General features: G+C 47.7%; 1 protein-coding gene across 1 annotated transcript in view; it reads right to left on the reverse strand.

Annotated features, from left to right (window-relative positions):
* GFOD1 (glucose-fructose oxidoreductase domain containing 1) overlaps positions 1-19,091 on the reverse strand; it is a 117,162-nt gene extending 98,071 nt beyond the window's left edge. Inside the window, exon 1 of the mRNA XM_053668216.1 lies at positions 18,111-19,091. Coding sequence (XP_053524191.1) covers positions 18,111-18,363 — 253 coding nt within the window. The 5' untranslated portion in view covers positions 18,364-19,091. The remainder of the gene's footprint in view (positions 1-18,110) is intronic.
* Positions 19,092-20,275: the final 1,184 nt, after the last annotated feature.

The raw sequence follows: 20,275 nt of genomic DNA on the forward strand, positions 1-20,275 counted from the left end.
CTGAAACCAAGTGCAAATTAGGACTGGGAAAAACGGGAGCCATCCCAGTCCAGGGCGACCCAAAACATCCCTCACAGACACAAGCACTGCCTTGGTCAGCTTCTTCATTCTCTGTTGATCCCCAAGTCTTTGCTTGTACAACTTTGCGGAAGGTACCAGATAATACTATTGGGCCTTCTTAGTGTTGCCAGATGGTGTGGACTGTCCATTTGAGCTGGGAGGCAGCAGGGAAAAACAACGGGAAAGTAAACAGTTGCCTTCCTCTCAAGACCCTCTCCGGGGTTTTTCTTGATGCCAGCCTTGAGGTCCTCTCACTCTGCTGCTGGGTGGTGATCACTAACTACAAGCTTCCCACCCACAGTTTATTCATGTCACGTGCTCTTCCTTTCAGGGTGGGCAACCACATGCAGAGGGGCCCCACCTTGGGCGGACACCGCCATGGAGAGTGGCTGCACCCAGCCAATTACTCAAGTGTGACAGGGCACAATGTTCTCTATTGTCTCCTTCCTTCTGGCCTCCTGTCAACTGTTCCCCGCCCCCACCCTACAGTTTCTGCCCTGGAGTTGCTAGGAATGACTGTCCCTTTGATCTGCTGCTGACAGTGCAGTATCTTCTCGGGCAAAACTAAATCTTTCCTTAGGGCAATGGAGAACCATCTGGGTAATGGGGCATCTGCAGAAAGAGCTAACCCCAAACACCCCCTGATAAGTTTGTGCCCGGGAGCTAACCCCAAACGGAACTGAATTCCTACTTGACGGCTGGCAGTAGCAGCTACCCATACAGGTGTGTTCTCGGGAGTGACAGTAAAGGGGGGAAAACCCACACCATCAAGGGCACAATGCATGTATGTAGGCAGGCATACACACCCATATACACGTATACACCCACATTTACACACACAGGTGCACACACTCACACACACTCTGCTGGCAAGCAGCTTTCCATCCCCCTTTGTCACCCACATACACCACTTTGTCCCCAGAATGCATGCACTGCCTCCCTTGAAAATAAAGGGAAAGCTGTCTCCCATTATAAAGGAGAGCTGTGCGTGTTTGTGCAACAGATTTAAAAAATATATACCCTGCCCGGGTGGCTCAGTCGGTTGGAGCATCACCCCGTGCACCAAACGGCTGCATCTTCAGTTCCCAGTCAGGACACACATCGACGCTGCAAGGTTCAATCTCCAGTCAAGGCACGCACCGGAGGAAACTGATCGATGTTTCTCTCTCTCTCTCTCCCTTTCACTCTCTCTAAACCCATGAAAACACAGCCTCAGGTGAGAATTTAAAAAACAAACAAATAAGCAAACAAACCAGAAAAAGGTGATCAGCCCCGGCCGGTGCGGCTCAGTTGCCATCATCTATGGACTACTAAAAGGTCACAGGTTCAATTCCTGGTCAGGGCACATTTCCTGGGTTGCAGGTTTGGTCCCCGGTCGGGGTGTATATAAGAGACAACAAATCGATATTTCTCTCCCTCTCTAAGTCCCTTCCTTCCCCTCCCTTTGGAATCAATAAAAGAAAAAAACAACAAGCTGATCAACCAGTTGAGAGCGAGGAATGGTAATAAAACAGCACTTAAAAATACTTAACAAACCAAATAATTTTGCCCAGTCAGTGTGAAGCTTTTAAAGTGAGTTACCGGAATAGACAGACAAGATGGGAACTGGCAGGGACTCATAAACCTACTCTGGTGCCTATATTTTACAAGTAAGGAAATGAAAGTCTGGAGAGGTGAGGTGGCTTGCTTAAGGCCACACAGCTAATTAGCTGTCTTGTTGGGGCGAGAACCGCCAGTCCGGGCTCCCAAGCTAACACTCTATGGCAGCCCCATGTCACCACCCCCACAGTCAGAAAGCAACTTCAGCAGCTGGTGACGACTTTCCTCAGAACGAGGGTTCTGAAGCTGCTCACCACCTACACCCCCACAGGTCTGGCTGAGAAGAAAACTCCCTGCAAAGAAAAGTGGAAATGAAAGATGGAAGTGTTGCAGACGCACCATCACTGCTATATTTCTTCGGAACGCCGAGGCCAACGAGAGTGTCTCTTCCCATCGTGGGCCAAGTTCAGGCAGCAGGGGAACAGATGGGACCTCACCAGTCCTACTTAGCGGCATCTGGGTTCTGGCCATACAAGGTTAGAATTACAGAGAAGTTACCCTACAATCGAGAACTTAGAGCTTGTCCCCAAACTCAGAGTCACATCTAAGTACCCCCCGCAACAACAGTACAGATTTGGGATCTTTATACACCCACTTCCACTGCCTGGAAGAACAGCTTTTCCCTTCAGCCAACGCCGGACCAACTTTTGTTTCACCATAAATGTCTGCAGGTGCCTGGGGACAGTTTTCCCAGGTTCAGAGCATCACAGAATGTAAGAACTGCAGAATCACCCCAACCAAACAATTTTTCCCATGTTATTGTTGCTTTCTCTTGAGAAATAAATTTATTTCCATTATGATCATATCTTTTAAACATTGAAAATTTAGAAATGAAAAAAATCCAAATCCTACAATCCCATACTAGCCATCACTAGTATCTGGGCTCATTACCCATCAGATTTTAATATTCTGGGCATGTGTGCTTGCTTTAAACAAGGGTATCATAATATACAAATACTTCTGAATCCTTTTTCTTTACCTATAATTATATAATTAAAAAATCCCTGTATTGCTGCCGTCTTCCTATTCATAATTCCAATGGCTATTTAGTAATTAATCAATGGTGTTTACCATATTCACCTAACCATTTCCCTACCACAGACCATTTGTGTTTATTTCCAGCACTTTGGATATATAAATAAGGTTTCGCTGGACACTGTTGTGTAGGCAGATGTTTTCACAATTATTATTTGAGGTTATTCCCATAGGAGAGCTTCCCAGAAGCCAATCTCTCCATTTTCGTCGTCATTGGAGAAACACAAGCCCTAAGTGATTAAATGTCTGAGAAGGGAAAAAGATGCCCTCTCTAGAGTCCTGGGTTCAGTCCTGACTCAGTTCTCAAGGGTCAGCTGTGTGAACACCGACAGGCCACTCAACTCCTCTGAGACTCAGTTTTCCTCGGGCATCAGGGGACAGGTCCCTCCAAGGCCTGTCACGCCATTCTGATCGCCAGGAGTATTCTTTCCACTACTCACACGCCCCTCCCCGAGATGCCAAATCATTCACCCTTCTACTTCTGTTTTCATATCAGCTGCTTTCCAGCTCAGGAAAATGACTCAGTCAAAGCCTGTCGTGGGGCCGGCTTTGTTTAAGTATGTGGGGACTGTGCGGGTCAGGGTGTGCAGACCATGGCCGCGGTCTCTAGCCCCGGGCACTGCTTTCGGAATCCAGGTCAGCCGTGGAATTCAACAGACCTTGCCTCATACCTGGGAGTGTTGACCAGAGCGCACTGTGACAATGATAAACACACACAGGCCTGCAATTGGGGACTTCCCAGAATTAGTCATTTGAGGGAGGGAGCTGGCCTATGTCTCCTGTCATAGTTCTCCGGGAGAGTAGAGAGGCCACTGTCCCGTCCCCAGTGGATCCCTGCAGGTAAAAACGCTGCACTCAGCCCAGGGCAACCAGAACAAACGCAGGGAGGCAACATTACTCTTGTTTCTACCTTAAACACACCGGAGTTTGACATTTACTGTTGGCCTTTAAAACATGAGTTACAATCGGCAAAGAAGGGAAGGTAATTAAATGACATTTTCTCAATCTTTCAACATCCTGTTTGAAGTGTGCAGTTCCCTGCGCTGCTGCCTCCTCAGTTAAGGGATTAGATGACAAGAGCGCCGGTTCAGTCATTTCCCCCTTTTCGTATGTCGTCTGTGACAATCCTACAGCCTTTGCACAGTTACAAAGGAGAGCAAAACTGCACCACGGATTTGCAGCACACCAGGAGGGCAACACACAAGCTTTACCGTCAGGCAAACCCCTGTCGAATTTTGACTGCACTTATTTTCAGCTGAGTGAACCTGGCAAAATCCCTGATTTTGCAGAACCTAAGACACCACTGCAAAGAGCTATTTTACTTACTACTGAGAAAGAAAAGTCTCTCCCACTTAAAGTATGAAATGACATTACCTGTAAGACACAGCCCTGCTTTAGATTATAAAGTATATGAGAAAAAGTCAGAGGATGATGGGTGACATTCAACCTCTCTACAGTTAAATTTCTCAGTGGGAAGACAGAGATGCTGCGAGCCCACCTTGAAGGGTGGCTGCAAGGTGGGAATGAGCGACACTGAACCATGCCCGGCCCGCAGTAAGTAGCTCTTAAATATTAGTTCCTCTCATTTCCAAAGTGATGGGGGTAGGTTCTGGATAGATTATAAGGCCTTTCAGAGTAGATACCAGATTGTACACATCTTTGACCTCTTCTCACCTCCCATGACCTAGAATATTGCCACACACATTGTAGGCACTCAGTAAGTGGATGATGAATATAAACAAACTAGTTGAAAACAGACAAATACCCAAGCAGGGACCCCTTGTTGGAGGATGTGGCCTGTGCAACTCCACTGGCTTCCCCAGCCCTGGATGTGATGAGCACAGCTATCTCTGCCATCCTAGGTCATCGGGCTGCAAAGGAGAAAAACAAGTGTTAGCTGCTCAGGGCACACCCCCCATAGAATCCCTGATGCACGCAGGCTGTGGATGGCGGCCCACTGCACTTGAGTAAACACTAGTAGCTACGTCTCCGTCTCAGCTCCACAGATAAATGCAGCATTGTGGTGTACCTGGGCCTCCTGGGGAAAGCCAGGCTGCCTCTGTGCCCCAGATATGAAAGGCTGTGCATATCAAGTCAGGCCAGCTACATCCCACGGGCTCTAAACCTGTCCCCCAGGACTCTCTGAGAGTGTTATTGTGTGGCCTAAACAAATGCACTACCACGTGGGCGGTGCTGAAACGAACAGAAGTTCAGACAAACAGAACCATGAGGCGTTTTCCCGGGTCAGTGTTTATTCCTGCTGCTGTGTTTCCCTCTGGTGCCCGGGGTCTACTGCAGCAGGGGAGGAGACAAAGCAGGGAAAGAAGCGCATTTTCCACTGCCCATTTTTGACTATTCGTGCTCATGGAGGAGATGAAAGGAGAGGCCAATGACAAATTTAAATAACAAGTAATCTAAGATCCTTACTTTGCCCTTGACTTCAGTCAGGAGACATTCTCCTGGAGACACACTTAGGCTGCCTGTGGCATCCTTACAAATGCACACTTACCTCTCCCTCCAAGCTCCCACTGGCTGGAATTTCACATTCGGGTTCCCTAAGGAATGCTCATGCAAATGGATATTGCTTTTGCAAAGCAAATGAGACTTCAAGGGGGAAAAAAGTAGTAGTAATTAAGAACGTAGCAATTACCTATTAGTTGAGCCTTTCCCCTCCAATGAAGGGAGGGGGGTTGGTGCAGGGAGTGGAGGAGGGATTCAGCAGAAACCTCCCTCCCCTGAGTCACATGTGTGTGGCTCTTCCCTCAGGAACTGGCTGGCGGGTGTTCCCTCTGCTTCGCAAGGGACTCGGAGGCCTGCGTCTAGCCCCTTCCCACCACCCGCTGCTCCTGGGTGCTTCTCTGTGCTTTAGGCAACGAACTGAAGCAAAGCTTCACAGCTTTGCTGAGAGGGTAGAGGAACTGGCTCCTAGAGTGAGGCTGCATTCCTGCCCTGGCCTCACTGGGTCACATCAGTGCCTTCTGCTACCTAAAGTACCTGTGATGACCCCCCAGGTGGGCAGGGGTGTCATTTATCTCTTGTTCATTCAACATCTGAATGGGATTTTTGGAAACTTTCCACAGCACATCTCCTTCTTAATAATAATAGAGTGAAGACCGTACCTCGTTAAACCTCTCCCAATCACTTCTCACGCACCGGCAAACACTGTGCAGATGCTCTACCATCCTATACCTGGGAGAAAACAAAACACGCCCAAAGCCTGAAACTCTCAAGCTCACATTAAGGTTAAGCGTGAGTAACTGCTGTGTCCACTGTTGAAGCCCCAGCCTTGAGATCAGTGCCGAACGGTAGAACTTTCTGCAACGACGGACATGTCCTGTGCTGCTCTGTCCGATATGCAGCCACCAATTGTGTGTGTGGCCTTGGAGCACCTGAAGTGTGGCTAGGGTGACTGAGAACCTGGATTCTTTTTTTTTAGATTTAATTTATGTAAATTTAAAGAGGCACATAGGGCTAAGGGCTACTGAATAGTAAAGCACAGATCTAGAGAGGGCCTGCTACATACACAGCTGGTGCTCAGTAAATATTTGCTCAGGGGAGGAATGAATGGGTAGTAGCTGCTCACCATGACTAAGTCCTGACTCAACAGGACCCTCATGTTTATTGAGCACTCACTTTAAACAAATCTCTGTATAATTCAACAACCTTCTGAGCTAAGTACTTCTATTATCTGTTTTAAGATGAAGACACCAAGGCTCTGAAGAGTCATGAGGGGAACCCACAGCCACATAAAACGCAGCACGGGCCCCAGCAGTGCGATGAGGCAGCCTCTTACAGCCGGTCAACTTTTCCACTGCTGAAAAAAGGGCCTCACTTTATTTTCTGCAGGGTGACACCAAACCCAACAAGGAAATTTTCCTTTTGAAGTTGAGCAATGAAGATACCAGTCACACTGGTATCACACTGGGGAGCTTTAGGAAGCCTGGCCACTGTACTCACTGACCTATCAGGGCTGTGTTCACTGACCACTGGATCCCAAGTCAAGAACTAACTATTCATTCCACCACTCTGGCCCTTCCCTGAAACCAGGGTAGCAGAGGACTGGGCAGCAGCCTCCCAGTCTCCATGCGCTGTCGCCTCCTAATGTTGACAAGCATGTCCACATGTGATACCCTGAGCACCCTTGATCAAGAAGATTCTTTCATCCAGCAGTGGCCCTTGGACCATTAGGGACTCACCCGTATAACAAAGGGACATGAGTTTCCACCACCATCCGGCACAAACACAAAACCAGGAACTGAGCAAGGCCAGCTCACCCTCTCCTCAGCTGACCCTACTCTCCACCGGAGCCTGCCCCTGCCCCCAACCCACAGGGAGCTCCGGGCTTTACACTTCTCGCTGACTCGATTTTTGCAGCTCTTTTCACAACTTTAAGATGGCCATTTGGGCTCCTCTCAATGGGGTTCTTTCCAACAACCCTGCGAGCTGTTTGCTTTGCCTGCCCCAGAGCTGTGTCCTCCATGCCAGTCACCACGGGGACATAAGGGGGAGAAAGATGCAAGTGGAACTATGGCTGATGAAGGAAGTGGGGAGGGAATTGCTGAGGAAAGAATTTTTTAAATTTTCAAAAGGGACAATGATTTATCATTTTGGACATTCTTAAACCACTCTAACTTTGTCCTAGATGACCAACCACAGGAAACACAATTTTCTTCAGTGTTGCTATAGAACCAGATGGTTCCTTAGGATTTCTCATCACAGAGCCTTCCACATCCTTTTCTCAGGTATGAAATCCTACGCCCTGTGCATCCAGTTTAAGCCTGACCTCCTCCAAAATGTCTTCGTGGGCCACTCCAGCTCTCAGGAATTCCTCTGTCCTCAGATATCAGGTAGCATCCATTATCTGCAGGGCCACCTCCGCAGGGACCCATGCTGAGGGCACTGGGGACCAGTGTGGCCTTTCCTCACAGGCCCTACACACTTTATCTCTAACCTCACACTCAAGTTCCCCATTCAGCAAAACAAAAGCTCAGCAGTGAACTAGATCCAGCCCTTCTGGAAGACAGCTTAGCAGGCACTCACCACCTGTAAGGAAGCCCTTCAGGACTCAGCACTCTGCTGCAAGGTCCCCATTCACACAAACACTGCTTGTATGAGGGGCAGGTTGTTCAAGCAATTGCTGTTTTTCTGTTTGTTTTAGTGCCCTTTGCAGACTGGCCCTGGGAAGTTACTCAGGCAGTTGACCCTTAATTCAATACTGATATTTTTGAGTTACTCAATTGTCTTAAGCAAACACTTCCTGGCATTGCAGTATAACGATTCATTCTGTGCTTAATCATATATTTCGTTGCATTGTTGTTGTGTTTGTGAATGCTTATCTTTTCTCAAAGACAAAGATCCTATCTTACTATATAGGGTATTTCCCACCACAGTTAACATTGTGCCATAAGCATTCAAAGGCGTTTATTAAATAAAAACAAATTTAAAAAAAAGGACACACTCTTCAGACACTGAGCCAAATATGGGCCTGAAAGGTCCTGGAATATCCCTGATAATCTTCAAGCTGGAAGTGTCCCTCAGAGAACACTCAGCAGCACATCACCAGGCCCAGGGCAATGCTGGAGCCCCGTCACGGGCATCCGCTCACATGGTTGTCTCGCTCTTTTAAATAATGCACCACTTCAGTGAGTAGCTGGCAAAGCTAATTCCATTTGGCTTGGGGAATTATTTCAACTGTATCTAGTTCCAAACTCAAAAATAAAGGAAAGGATTTCAAAACCAAAAATCTCTACCCCTGATGTAACAACATAACAAACCACAAAACCAATGCTTACAGCTCAATAATAATAATAATAAAAAAACCAATTCAAAAATGGTTGAGAGATTTGAATACACATTTCACCAAAGATATACGACTAGCTAATAAGCACCTGAAAAGGTGTTCAACACCATTAGTCATTAGGGAAATGCAAATCAGAATCGGAATGAGATACCACTATGCACTAATTACAATGGCTACACAGTAATCAAAAAAAATGACAATGGCCAAGTATTGGTAAATGACATAGAGAAATTAGAATTCTTGTAGGTAGGTGGTATGAATATAAAATAGGCAGCTACTTTGGAGAATAATTTGGCAGTTTCTTAAGCAGTTAAATATATATAAACCTTATTACCCAGCAATTTTAGTCCTAGATATCTATCCAAAAGAAGTATAAATATGGGCCTACAAAAGACTTGTATGCAAAGGTTGACAGCAGCATTATTCAAAACAGCAAAAAAACTAGAAATAATACAAATGTCCCTAAAATGGTGAGTGGGTAAACAAAATGTGGTATGCCCACACAATGGAATATTACTCAGCAATAAAAAGGAATAAACCTCTGATACATGAAACGACATAGATGAACATCAAAACCATGCTAAGTGAAAGATGCCAGACACAAAGACTACATACATATGTTTCCATTTATATCAAATTTCTAGAACAGGCAAATGATAGGGACAAAAATCAGATCAGTAATTGCCTGGGGCTAGGAGTGGGAATGGGGTTTGGCTGCAAACAGGCATGAGGAAACTTTTTGGGGGTTGGAAGTGTTCTAAAACTTTTTATGTAGATAATTGCACAGCTATATAAATTTACTAAAAAAATCACTGAATCACTTACAACGAATGGGTAGATTTTATAATATACAAAGTATATCTCAATAAAACTATTTTTTATAAAGCAATGCTAAAGCTGAAGACGAACTTAATTTGGGGCTTCAGAATTCTGTGGTTTCACTTTCTGGATATTATTTTACCTAAAAGGGCATCTCAATACCACAGGGTCTTTTGTATCTGGAAACTGAACATTTAAAAAACAATCCCTATCATTCTGATTCAAAGTTATTTTTCTGCATTTTTAATGCTCTACAGGTCATTAACAATTCTCAAAGAAAGTCTAAACCCTGAGGAATCCCAGACTTGCCCAAACCTGAGTGGCTTGCTTCCCCAAAGCCCTGATGACAGGTACAGAACTCATCAAGATGAAGGGTCACTGTGGCTGTCAGAGGGGCAGGTGCGAAAGCCTTTTTCTCAAAATCCCTTGGCTGGAGCCTAAACCAGAAAAAACCTTTTGCCTTCAAGGTCTTCCTGCTTAGAGGACAGTGCTCAAGATGCTCTCCTGGGGGCCCACACCAACCAACAAGTTTTCTCCAGACCTACACTTGCCTGGCACCTCTGGCAGGTACCACACTGCACAGCTTGCCTGGCCAGGGGGCCTCATCCAGCCAAAATCTGTATTCATCAGGGTTCTTCAGAAAAACAGAACCAATAGGATGTTTGTATATACAGAGAGAAAGAAGTTAATTTTTAAGGAATTGACTCATGCAATTATAGGGATTGGGAGGTCCAGCATTTGCAGGGAAGGACCGCAGGCTGAGGACCTAGGAAAGGGCTAATGCTGTTTCCAGTGCAAAGGAATCTGCAGGCTACACTCCTTCTTCCTCCAGGGAGCCCCCTCCTTTTCCTGAGTCCTGACTCCTTCCAGGCCACGGTGAGTTCCTGTGACCCCACAGTGAGTTCCTAGTAATCCCATAAGCACATTCTAGACCACAAATCTGTGAAGCAAGTACTGGATTCTGAGCTAAGATGACCTCTGACACTTGGCTCATGCACATTTCCTTTTAAACATAAGAGAACTTTTAACTCTTTTCTGAATCTAGCAGGAGGAACTCATGCGTTATGAAAATAAGAAATAAAAATCTCCACAAGTGCTATTTGGAATAGGCTAAAGAATTCATCACATTGGAAAGAACTAATTACTTACTGTGCTTATGCAGATAACTCAGGGTCTCTACATACCCCTGCCCATTTTAATTGTAATACCAACCCTATAATAAGATAGGGTCTTGAACTTCATTTTATTGATGAGAAAAGTGAAGCTCAGGAAGGATGGTTACCTCCGCCAAAGTCACACAGGTAACCTGTCAACCTTTCATATAGTTGGTAAGTTTTATGATTCACGACCTCTTATACAACGATGGTCTTTGCTAGGCCATAATTGTCCAAAGTCAAAATATTAATATATAACTAATTGCCTATGCATTTCTTTTTTTGGTGAAACCCTTAAAACATGCAATTCAGTTCCAGTTTTTGGGGGGTGAGTTTTTCTTGGCGGGGGGTGGGTTCGTCCCCGGTTTCAGATATCGAATCCCCAACTTCTTTATTTGGCCTCTTCTCACTCCAATTTAAACTTTTGCACAATTGTACATTTTCAAAGCCAGATAGCACCCACAAACTAATCATTCAACTGCACCTAATTTCAATTAGATGCAATGAGGTTGGTGGAGCTTGACTTTTCCTAACAGTACATAGACTCACTTCTTTCATTTGCATAATGCCTCAGGGCTTCCTCAACTCTACACCAAATCAATAGACCAAAGTTATTTCTCTCAGTGCTCAGGGGCAGAAATGCAATCACCTTGCTCACAGCCTCCAGTTAGAAACAGCTCGAGAGGAGACTTTAAGGAAGTACTAGAAATGCAGGGTTTGCTGGGATTTCAGAACAGTTACTCTCAAGTCCAAATGTGGTGTTTCATTATCTGCAGCCTATCTCTGCTAGTGTGGCCACCAGGACCGGAGAGGCCCTGTCTCAACTCCGTTTCCTCCCTGCTCTGTTACCCGTTCCAGCAGCACCGCGCCCCCCCCCCCCCCCAGACCTTGAGCAATTGCTGACTCTGAAGTAGGACAGGAAAGGTCAGGCTGCTCCAGGTCCTCAGCTGATGATGCCATAAAAGTTGGGGCAAGACCAATATGTGGCCATATCAAAGCTCCAGGAAACCCTAAGCCTTATTCTTCCTTCCAAAGAGCCTTCCATCCCATGGAGAGGCTTTCCCAAGGGCATCTGCACTACTGTCTCCAAAAGTCATGGTAGGGGCTGTGAAAACAGGTGTCATCCCATTACACACAAAGACAACAGGTATTTTATCATGGTGCCCCTGCCAGGTTAATTATTCCCGGCAGAGGATTTCTTTTCCCCAAGGTGGAGGGTCATCATATCTATGTGTCTGGCTGCTGCAGCCCCCACACCCAATGGGTGCTGGAGAGAAATTCTGAATCTCAGGTCCCACCCTGGAACCTGTGTTTTGACAAGATCTCCAGGTGATGTGACTGTATGCTAGTTTTTGAGAGGCACTGGGTTATTGCACGTAAGACAAAAAGGTTACGTATTGGTTGACACATCCTATTTACAACCTTGCGGCTTCCCCAAGCATTCTTTTATTCAATGAAAAGGCCTTCTTCTCCTGTCATTCAGCAAACATTACAGTGTACCTACTACTGAGTCAGGTGCTGACTCAGTGCCTAGCACTGTCTAGGGGAGAGAAAGCCTCCCAGGTGAGTAAAGCAGACAAGTGCTCCACCACACTGTACTTACATTCCAGTTGGGGAGACAAATAGCAAATAAGAGAACGAGCAAACAAATGAGATCATCTTCCCACCAAGTGCCCCCAAGAAGATAAAGAGGATGACAGAGGTATAATTGACAGGTGCGGGGGACAAATCTTTGATTGAAAGGGAAGGATCCAGAAGGGCATCTCTCCCAATAGAATGTTTCGGCTGAAACTTGAAAGTGAGAAAGTGCTCCAACTGGTGTGGCTCACTTGGCTGGAGCATCCTCCCATGAACTGAAAGGTCTCAGGTTTGATTCCTGGTCAGGGCACATACCTGAGTTGCAGGTTCAGCCGGTCAGGGTGCATACAAAAGGTAACCAATCAATGTTTCCACTGGGTGAGGATTTAAAAAAAAAGGAAAGAGAGAATGTGTGAGGGAGACCCTTCCAGGAATAAGGATGAGCCATATGTAAAGGCCCAGGGCCAGGAAAGGAGTTGTACGTTTGAGGAACAAAAACACGTCCAAGTCCCCGGAGGGCAGAGAGTGTGGGAGAGTCGCCAAAGACGTGGGGGAGAAGACGAGGCAGAGCCATTTCAGAGCAAGTAAGTCATAACAAGGAACTTGAATGCTGTTCCAAGTGCCATGAGAGCCATCAAAATGTTCCGGCAGGGAATACACGGTGTCCTACTTACATATGCCACTTACCTGTTGCACAGAGAATAAAGTGATTAAGAAAGAAGAGTGAAGGTAAGGAAGCCATTGGACGGCTTACTGCATAGTCCAGGTGGAGTGGTACACTTCGGGGGGACAAATTGAGACACGTTTTGACTGACCCCAAAGGCTGGTAGGGGTGTTGTGCTGGGCCCTGCACAGCACGCAGCTCTGAATGCGAAGGGGAGGCACCTGGCAGTCCGGGGACTTCAGGAGAGAGGCGCACAAGGAAATGAACAGAGAGCTGCGTCAGCACAGGGGCCAGTGGAAGCGGCACTGTCTTTGTTCAATGAACGAGCATGAGCACACACTTTTTGACCAGCAGTTCACACGTTTACCCTACGAGTAGATTGGCATGTGTGCAAAATGACATATGCTCTGGATTAGTCACTATAATGTTTGTATAAGAAGATTGGAAACAACCTAAATGTTGAGTAATAGGGAACTGGTTAAATAAACACTGATAAAATACTATACCACCAAAAATGGAAATGAGGATACTTTCCCATCCTGGGTTTTTTATATACCTATATTTGTGTGCGTGTGTGTATATATAATCTGTATATGTAGTGGGATGTTACCAATTGTGTAAAAAAGTTTAAAAAATTTTTACATACATAATGCCAGTACATCCTGCAAAAATCTCAAAAAGTAGATACAAAAACTGCCTGTGGTTGAGGACAGGGACAGGGGGAACAAACATACTTCTCACTGTGTATTTTTACAGCATTTGAAGTTTGTGCCATGTGAATATATAACCTATTTAAAATAAATAAAATTTAAAATTTAAAAAATACATTACAATAGGTGCAAGGAAAGATGGGGGTCCACTGGCTGACCACAGAGGATATGCAGGGGACGGGACTGAGGACGGGGGAGTCCTGGGGCAGGTAACTCGGGGGCCGAGCCCTGAAAGATGAACAGGCATAGATCACTAACGTAAGGCAGAACCAGGTTCTTCACAGAGGCAGGGGCGCATAATCCGATAGGGTCCATTTAAGGGAACAGCGGTATTTTAGTTTAGCTAAAGTTCTTGGGGTTCCAGAAAAACCAGCAGCTCTTGCCTATTAAGTCAAGAAGTCGAGGCTTTTCCCAGAAGCAATAAAAGGAAGGAGCGGTGGCCTGATCAGGTTTGCAGTTCTTCAAGGTAATTCTGGCCACCGGGTGGGGAGGAGTTGACAGGAACCTAACTCAGAAACTAGGTAGGGACCTCATTCCTTTAATGGAAGAAGCAATGATGCAGAAGAGGGAACAGAGACCAGAGGGATTAAGGAGTTAGCATCAACCAGGTTTTGGAACTGATTCCACAGTGAAGGGGGCGGGGGGCAGTAATCAGGAATAAAGGAAAACACCAGCGATCTCACCTGGGTTGCCATTATCTGACAGGAGAGCCTGTGGCAAAGAAGCAAATTTGGGGCTAGGAGAGGAAGAAATAGTTTCCGGAGGAGGCAGAAGGATGGGTTTGAACCTGTGGGTATATGTACGTGGGCACTTTGACTCAAATCTCTGAATCTGTGTTACTTCAATTGTAAAATGGAGCTAATATCTATCTTAGAGGATTATTTTAATTGTGAAGTAAAATATTTTATATACAGGACCTACCACATTGCCTGGACCATAGTAGGTACTTAATAAGAAGCACCCCTGGACACAGTAGAAATTATATATTATAAAGAAGTCTCTACAACATAGAAATGCCTAGTTCACCAAGGTAGGGATTTCAAGGAAATTTTTACAAATTAACGAATGTTGCTATTCGATTGATTCCAAGCTTCATTCCTCTGGGTCCCTAGACCAGCCCTTCACCTTGACAGTGCTGTGACCAGTTAGGAGTGTGGACCCAGGACCGCAGCTCTCTCACCAATGCTGGGCATGCAACTCACAGCCCAGGCTTTTGCTGAATGGAAAATGCACTAGGACTGGTCAAAACTGGCTTGTTTCGATTCAAGGCAAACACTAGCATCTGTAAACCCCCAACGGCCAGACCAACCGGATAACTGTTTGGGGCGTTTCACTTCCTGTGTTGCATGTGTCAAACCTCTCACTGTGCCCGCAGAGCAAACCCAGACGACCACCCTACCGTGTGCTCGCGGGCAGGACTCAAGGACAGTGACTTCCGAGGAGTTTCCGGGGAAGATGGAGTCTGCAAGGAGAGTACACTCCAGCCCCCTCTAAATCCAATGTCACCATGTTTTCTGTAATCACACATGACCTCAAATTGCCTGCAAAATCAGGAATAAAAAAAGCCCAAGAGCTACCATGCAGATGTGAACAAAACACTATTCCCTACATCATGAGTATTAAACTAAGTCTATTTACTCCTTGTGTCTCTTACACTTGATTTTGAAGATATACTCACATTGGTCTTATCAAGGAAAAAAATCATAGGGATTTTTGATAATAAGAAGTATCCAGAAATATGTAAGTTGTGTTTCTCTCAAAGCCAGTGCCCTGAACACTTTCATGGCTGAAGTACCAGTGATGGTCAGAAAATGAGATGTTTGTTCCCCAGACTGCCACTCTCCTGGGGACACGCTCTAGAGTAGCTCTGTGGGTCTGACCTGCAGGACCGGGCTGCCCTGGGGGGGAGAAGAGAGACCAAACACGGTCTTTCTAATATGACCAGCCCTATGCCCTGCAGTAGACGTGGGGCGCCACATGGACCTGTTTTATGCAAATTGCCCTAACAGATTTGTATTATAGAGTGGCTATAATCTATTTGATATGCACAGATCCACTGTAAGCACAGAGGTTAACTGCCCAACACATATGTTATATGAAACAGAAAAGAAATATTAGCCAGAACCCAGTGATATTCAATTCAAGGCCAAAGAAACCAGATAACGAAAGTCAGAAGCTTAATAAAATTAACCTGAAAACTGACAACTTTGGGCAGCCCACTGGAAAAGCTGCTCATTTGGGGGCAGCCAAGACCCCAAAACCCCCAAAAAATGAGGATAGTATAAGCAGCCTCTGGGACAACTTAAAGAGGACCAAAATTCACATCATAACGGTGCCAGAAGGAGAAGAGAAAGAACAAGAAATTGGAAATCTACTAGAAAAATAGTGAAAGGAAACTCCCTAAATTGGTGAAGGAAATAGACATGGCAGTCCAGGAGCACAGAGAGTCCCAAATAAGATAGATGTGAAGAGGCCCATGCCAAGATACATCATCATTAAAATGCCAAAAGTTAAAGATAAAGAGAGAGAGCCTTGGCTGGTATAGCTCAGTGGACTGAGCCCGGGTCTATGAAGCAAAGGGTCGCCGGTTTGATTCCCAGTCAGGGCACATGCCTGGGTTGCAGGCTGGGTTCCCATTAGGGGACACATGAGAGGCAACCACACACTGATGTTTCTCTCCCACTCTTTCTCCTTCCCTTCCTCTCTCTCTAAAAATAAATAAATAAAAATATTTTTTAAAAAGATAAAGAGAGGATCTTAAAAGCAGCCAAAGAAAAGAAGTCAGTTACCTATAGGGGAGTTCCCATAAGACTGTCAGCTGATTTCTCAAGAGAAACTTTGCAGGCTTGAAGGGATTGGCAAGAAATATTCAAAGTGATGAAAAGCAGGGACCTACAGCAAGATTGTTCTACCCAGCAAAGCTATCATTTAGAATCAAAGGGCAGATAAAGAGCTTCCAAGACAAGAAAAAACTAAAGGAGTTTATTATCACCAAACTATTATTATATGAAATGTTAAAGGGCCTTATTTAAGAAAAAGAAGACCAAAACTATGAACAATAAAATGGCAAAAAATGCATAGCAAAAATCGCATCCAAAAAACAAACCCAGCAAACAAGAAGAAGAGAGACAGAATCGTGGATACAGTGAGCATTTTGATGGTTGTCAGATGGGAGGTGGGTGAGGGAGAATGAGTGAAGAGGTGAGATGATTAAGAAGTGCAAATAGGTGGTTACAGAATAGCCATGGGGATGTAAAGTACAGACAAGAAATGGAGTAGCCACAGAACTTAACCCACATGACCCATGGACATGAACAAGGTAGGGGACTGCCTGAGGGAGTGGGGGGTGCTGGTTGGGGGTAGGCAAAGGGGGAAAAATCAGGACAACTGTAATAGCATAATCAATAAAATATCATTAGAAAATAAATAAATGAAACATTCCGTTCCAAGATTCCATAAATTACCATTGGTTTCTGGATGCTGTCCCTGTTCTTCCCCAAATTCCCTTTGTAATTCTTCTCTACTGGGGCATTCTGTGCTGTCTCTTTCCTCACCAATAAAATTCCAACATTTTTCTTGTGAGAATAAGGAGTGAGCAGTCTTCTTGGGATTGTCATAGGTAGTGTGAGACGTGCTGGTGGACAAAATACTGCCCTTCTTCTTCCTCTGAGCATGGCAGAGATGCTGGGACCCGCACTCTGTCTATGATTGTCCATGATTGTCCACAGTGCCTGGGTGAAGTGGGGGACCAGATGATGGAGGGTGGTGAGCTCCTCCCAACCCACTTGTCAACACCAGGCCTGAGAACCATTCCTGATGGGAATTCAAGAGGGACTGTTGCTTGCTTCCACGTGAAACTGGCACCATTGGGCCTTTTCCCACACAAAGGTTCTGTGCCTCAGGAACTACTGTGGCCATGCTCTAAAAACTGAAGATCTATGACTCCCCATCCGAGCAGAAGACAATTCCGGGACTGCCACACGAGAAAGTTAAAGTGATTTTTAATAAACCAATCTTCACTAACACATGAACCTCCCTGAAGCCCAAAGACGTCCCAGTAGTAATAGATTCCCCAACTCCGGGCATCCAACCACTCCAGCTATCCATGCTTTCAGCGAAGACAAGATAATTGAGGCTGATTGTCACATGTCTAATTTCACACTAAACTAACTCATGGCGGAAAGTAACAAACTATCCTAGCAGGGCGGCACAGCAGCTAAACCTCCGGTCGCCTATCGCCCCTAGGAAAGCCAGAAACCTTTGGGGAGCCCTTTATTCAGGCGTTCCTGGGCGCGCACTCGCTTCTCACAGGCGCGAACGAACACACTCAGGCACCACACACACAGTAGGGGACTTAGTTTTCTCTTCCTCAGAGCAGCCATTCACAGTCCCCAACATCTAATCCTCATCCTCATCCCCAGAACACACGCCTCCTCTAGCCTCCGCGCCGCACACGTGGGGAAGCGCGCCCAGGTGGAGCCAGAAGGGAGGAGGGCAGCGCAGAGTTAGGGAGGGCCAAAGATGAGGGAAGAGGGCGCTCCGAGTGGGCTGTGGGATCTCAGGTCCCCAGGTCCGCGTCGATGCCACGTAAACTGCTGGAAGGACGAGTGGGAGAAAGGAGAAAAGCTGAGGGAAAGGCAAAGAGGAGAGGCGAGGGGACTGGGGGAGGCGGTGGGGGAGGGGCCGCTCACCCAAGGTTTTGACAGCGATCTGCCTGGTGAGAGGCGGAGGCAGGTTGATGCACACCAAGTCCACGTCCTGATGCAGCAGCACCTCGTCAATGCGACTGGTATAGAAGGGAACGCTCATCTCCTTGGCTAGCTCCTCCGCCTCCTCCGGTGTGCGGCCCCACAGCGCCTTCACTGCGAAGCCCTCGTCTTTCAGCAGCGGGATGATGACTCGGGCGGTGAGGCTGGTGCCGAACACGCCCACCCCGGGAAGCATGGCTGCTCGGGCTTGCCTGGTTCAGCTTTAGCTCGGCTCTCCAGTCCAACACGCTCGCCCACACCCCTCTAGCCAGTCCTGCACCCGGCTCGCCTCTGTGCGCCAGCCGCCGTGCCCTGGGCAAGGAGCCCGGGTGCCGAGAGCGCACCCAGCTGCAGGCAAAGCAGTCTCTGGGAGCCTCAGTACAGTGACTGCTGCAGAGTCCGCCACGCGGGGCTCCAGTCCTTCCCGGAGGCGGCGGCAGAGACGCCCCCAGGGCGCCCGAGGCCCCGAAGACCCGAGGAACCTCGGTTCAGGCTGCACACCCGCCGCAGCACCAGCCAGCTCCGTGCGCCCCGCGGAGGCCACTCCATGGCCGGCTCATCCCCGCACCCGCGCCAATGCAGCCTGGGACTGGTTCTCTCCCGCGTCTTTTCCGCAGCCGGCCAGTGTCGCACGCACAAGCCTCTACAGGCTGCCAGAGCTAGGCACGGCTCCGCTGCGGGGTCCCCTTTCTCCCCGGCGCTCAGCCCAGAATGAAATAATTCAGCGGCCACCAGGAGGCCGGCTAAGCACGAGGCTCTGAGGGCGCCGCGTGCAGATCTTGAGCTGCAGCGTGGCGACAGCGACCGCAGAGGCCACGACCCGGCGCCAGCCTTCTCATTCTGCTGCCATCTTCGCTCGCAACACGGCTCGGGCTGCCTCGGCCGCGGCCGGCTCTGCTCCGGGATCCCGCGGGGACGAGGGCGGAGTTGGGGAGTTTGGCTGTCAGTGGCCGGGTGTTCCTGCACCGCCCCCGCCGCTGCGCCGCGCGCCATTGGCCGCTGCGCACCGCCCCCACCCTGCCGCGGCGGCGGGCTCCGGGCGCGCGCTGCGCGGGGCCCAGGAACCCAGGCCGACTCCTCCCAGGCGCCGCCTCACTCGCCTCCTGGCCCTGCGCTCCTTTCCTTTCTTTGCCCTCCACCGCCTCCTTCTCCTTCTCTCCTCTTTCCAAATCCCGCCCCAAGCAAGCTAATAAATCTCTCAAGGCAGAGCGCGCCCTCACTGACTAGCCCGCGGTCCCTCGGAGGACAGCAGCTGGTCCCTGGCCTCTGGGCCAGGGGTCCCAATGAAGTGTGAGCAGCGGGTAATTACAGCTTCTGTCCCGGAGCTTTTTCCGCGGGCGGGAAACCGCGGCATTCTCTACTTTAATCCTCTGACCACCCCTAAAGTTATTGGTAACCCATTTAACCGATGATGTAACTGAGTCCTGGGAAGGTTTAGTGACCTGGGAAAGGTCACACCACAGGTAAGCAGCTGGCATGGGATTGGAAACCTGACTCCAGAAGAGCGAAGAACTGGAGAGTTCTCCTCTCTGCTAAAAAAAAAAAAGCCTGCTCCAGTCGTGTGCCACCCCTCGGTTCCCGCACTCGTGGCCCAGCGGCTTCCTCCCAGACAATCTTGTCCGGACGATCTAGCTCTGCTTTCCCCCCGCGAGGCCGACGTCTGCCTAAACGCTGTTGTACTTAGTGGCCTCAAAGGGGCAGGGATCCCAGAAGGAGCTGCAGCACACGTGTGTCCGCGTCTCTGTTCAGAGACAGAGGGGTAACCCTGACCAGATGTCACACCAGCCTCTCGGTTTGGCTCAATGGCTCCTTTCGCTGCTGCTTCACACGGCCTCCACTCCCTTCCTTGTACCTGGTTGACAAGTACCTAAGCCTTGACAATGACAAGTACCTAAGCCTTGACAATGACAAGTACCGCGGTGGAGGGGAAGGCTCGGGCTTGGGAACCCTGAGCTTATCTGGTTTCCCGCCATTTCCTCAGCACCGATCTCACTGTCTGCCTGGCATGTAGTAGGCATTCAATAAACATCTGCTAAATAAGTAAATGAATATTCATCGAATGCCTGCTTTGCGCCCAATTGGTGGTGGGAGAGGAGACCCGAAACTGA

The sequence above is a fragment of the Artibeus jamaicensis genome, unplaced genomic scaffold, assembly GCF_021234435.1.
Source record: "Artibeus jamaicensis isolate MK-2021 breed Jamaican fruit bat unplaced genomic scaffold, CSHL_Jam_final contig_482, whole genome shotgun sequence".
Taxonomy (NCBI): domain Eukaryota; kingdom Metazoa; phylum Chordata; class Mammalia; order Chiroptera; family Phyllostomidae; genus Artibeus; species Artibeus jamaicensis.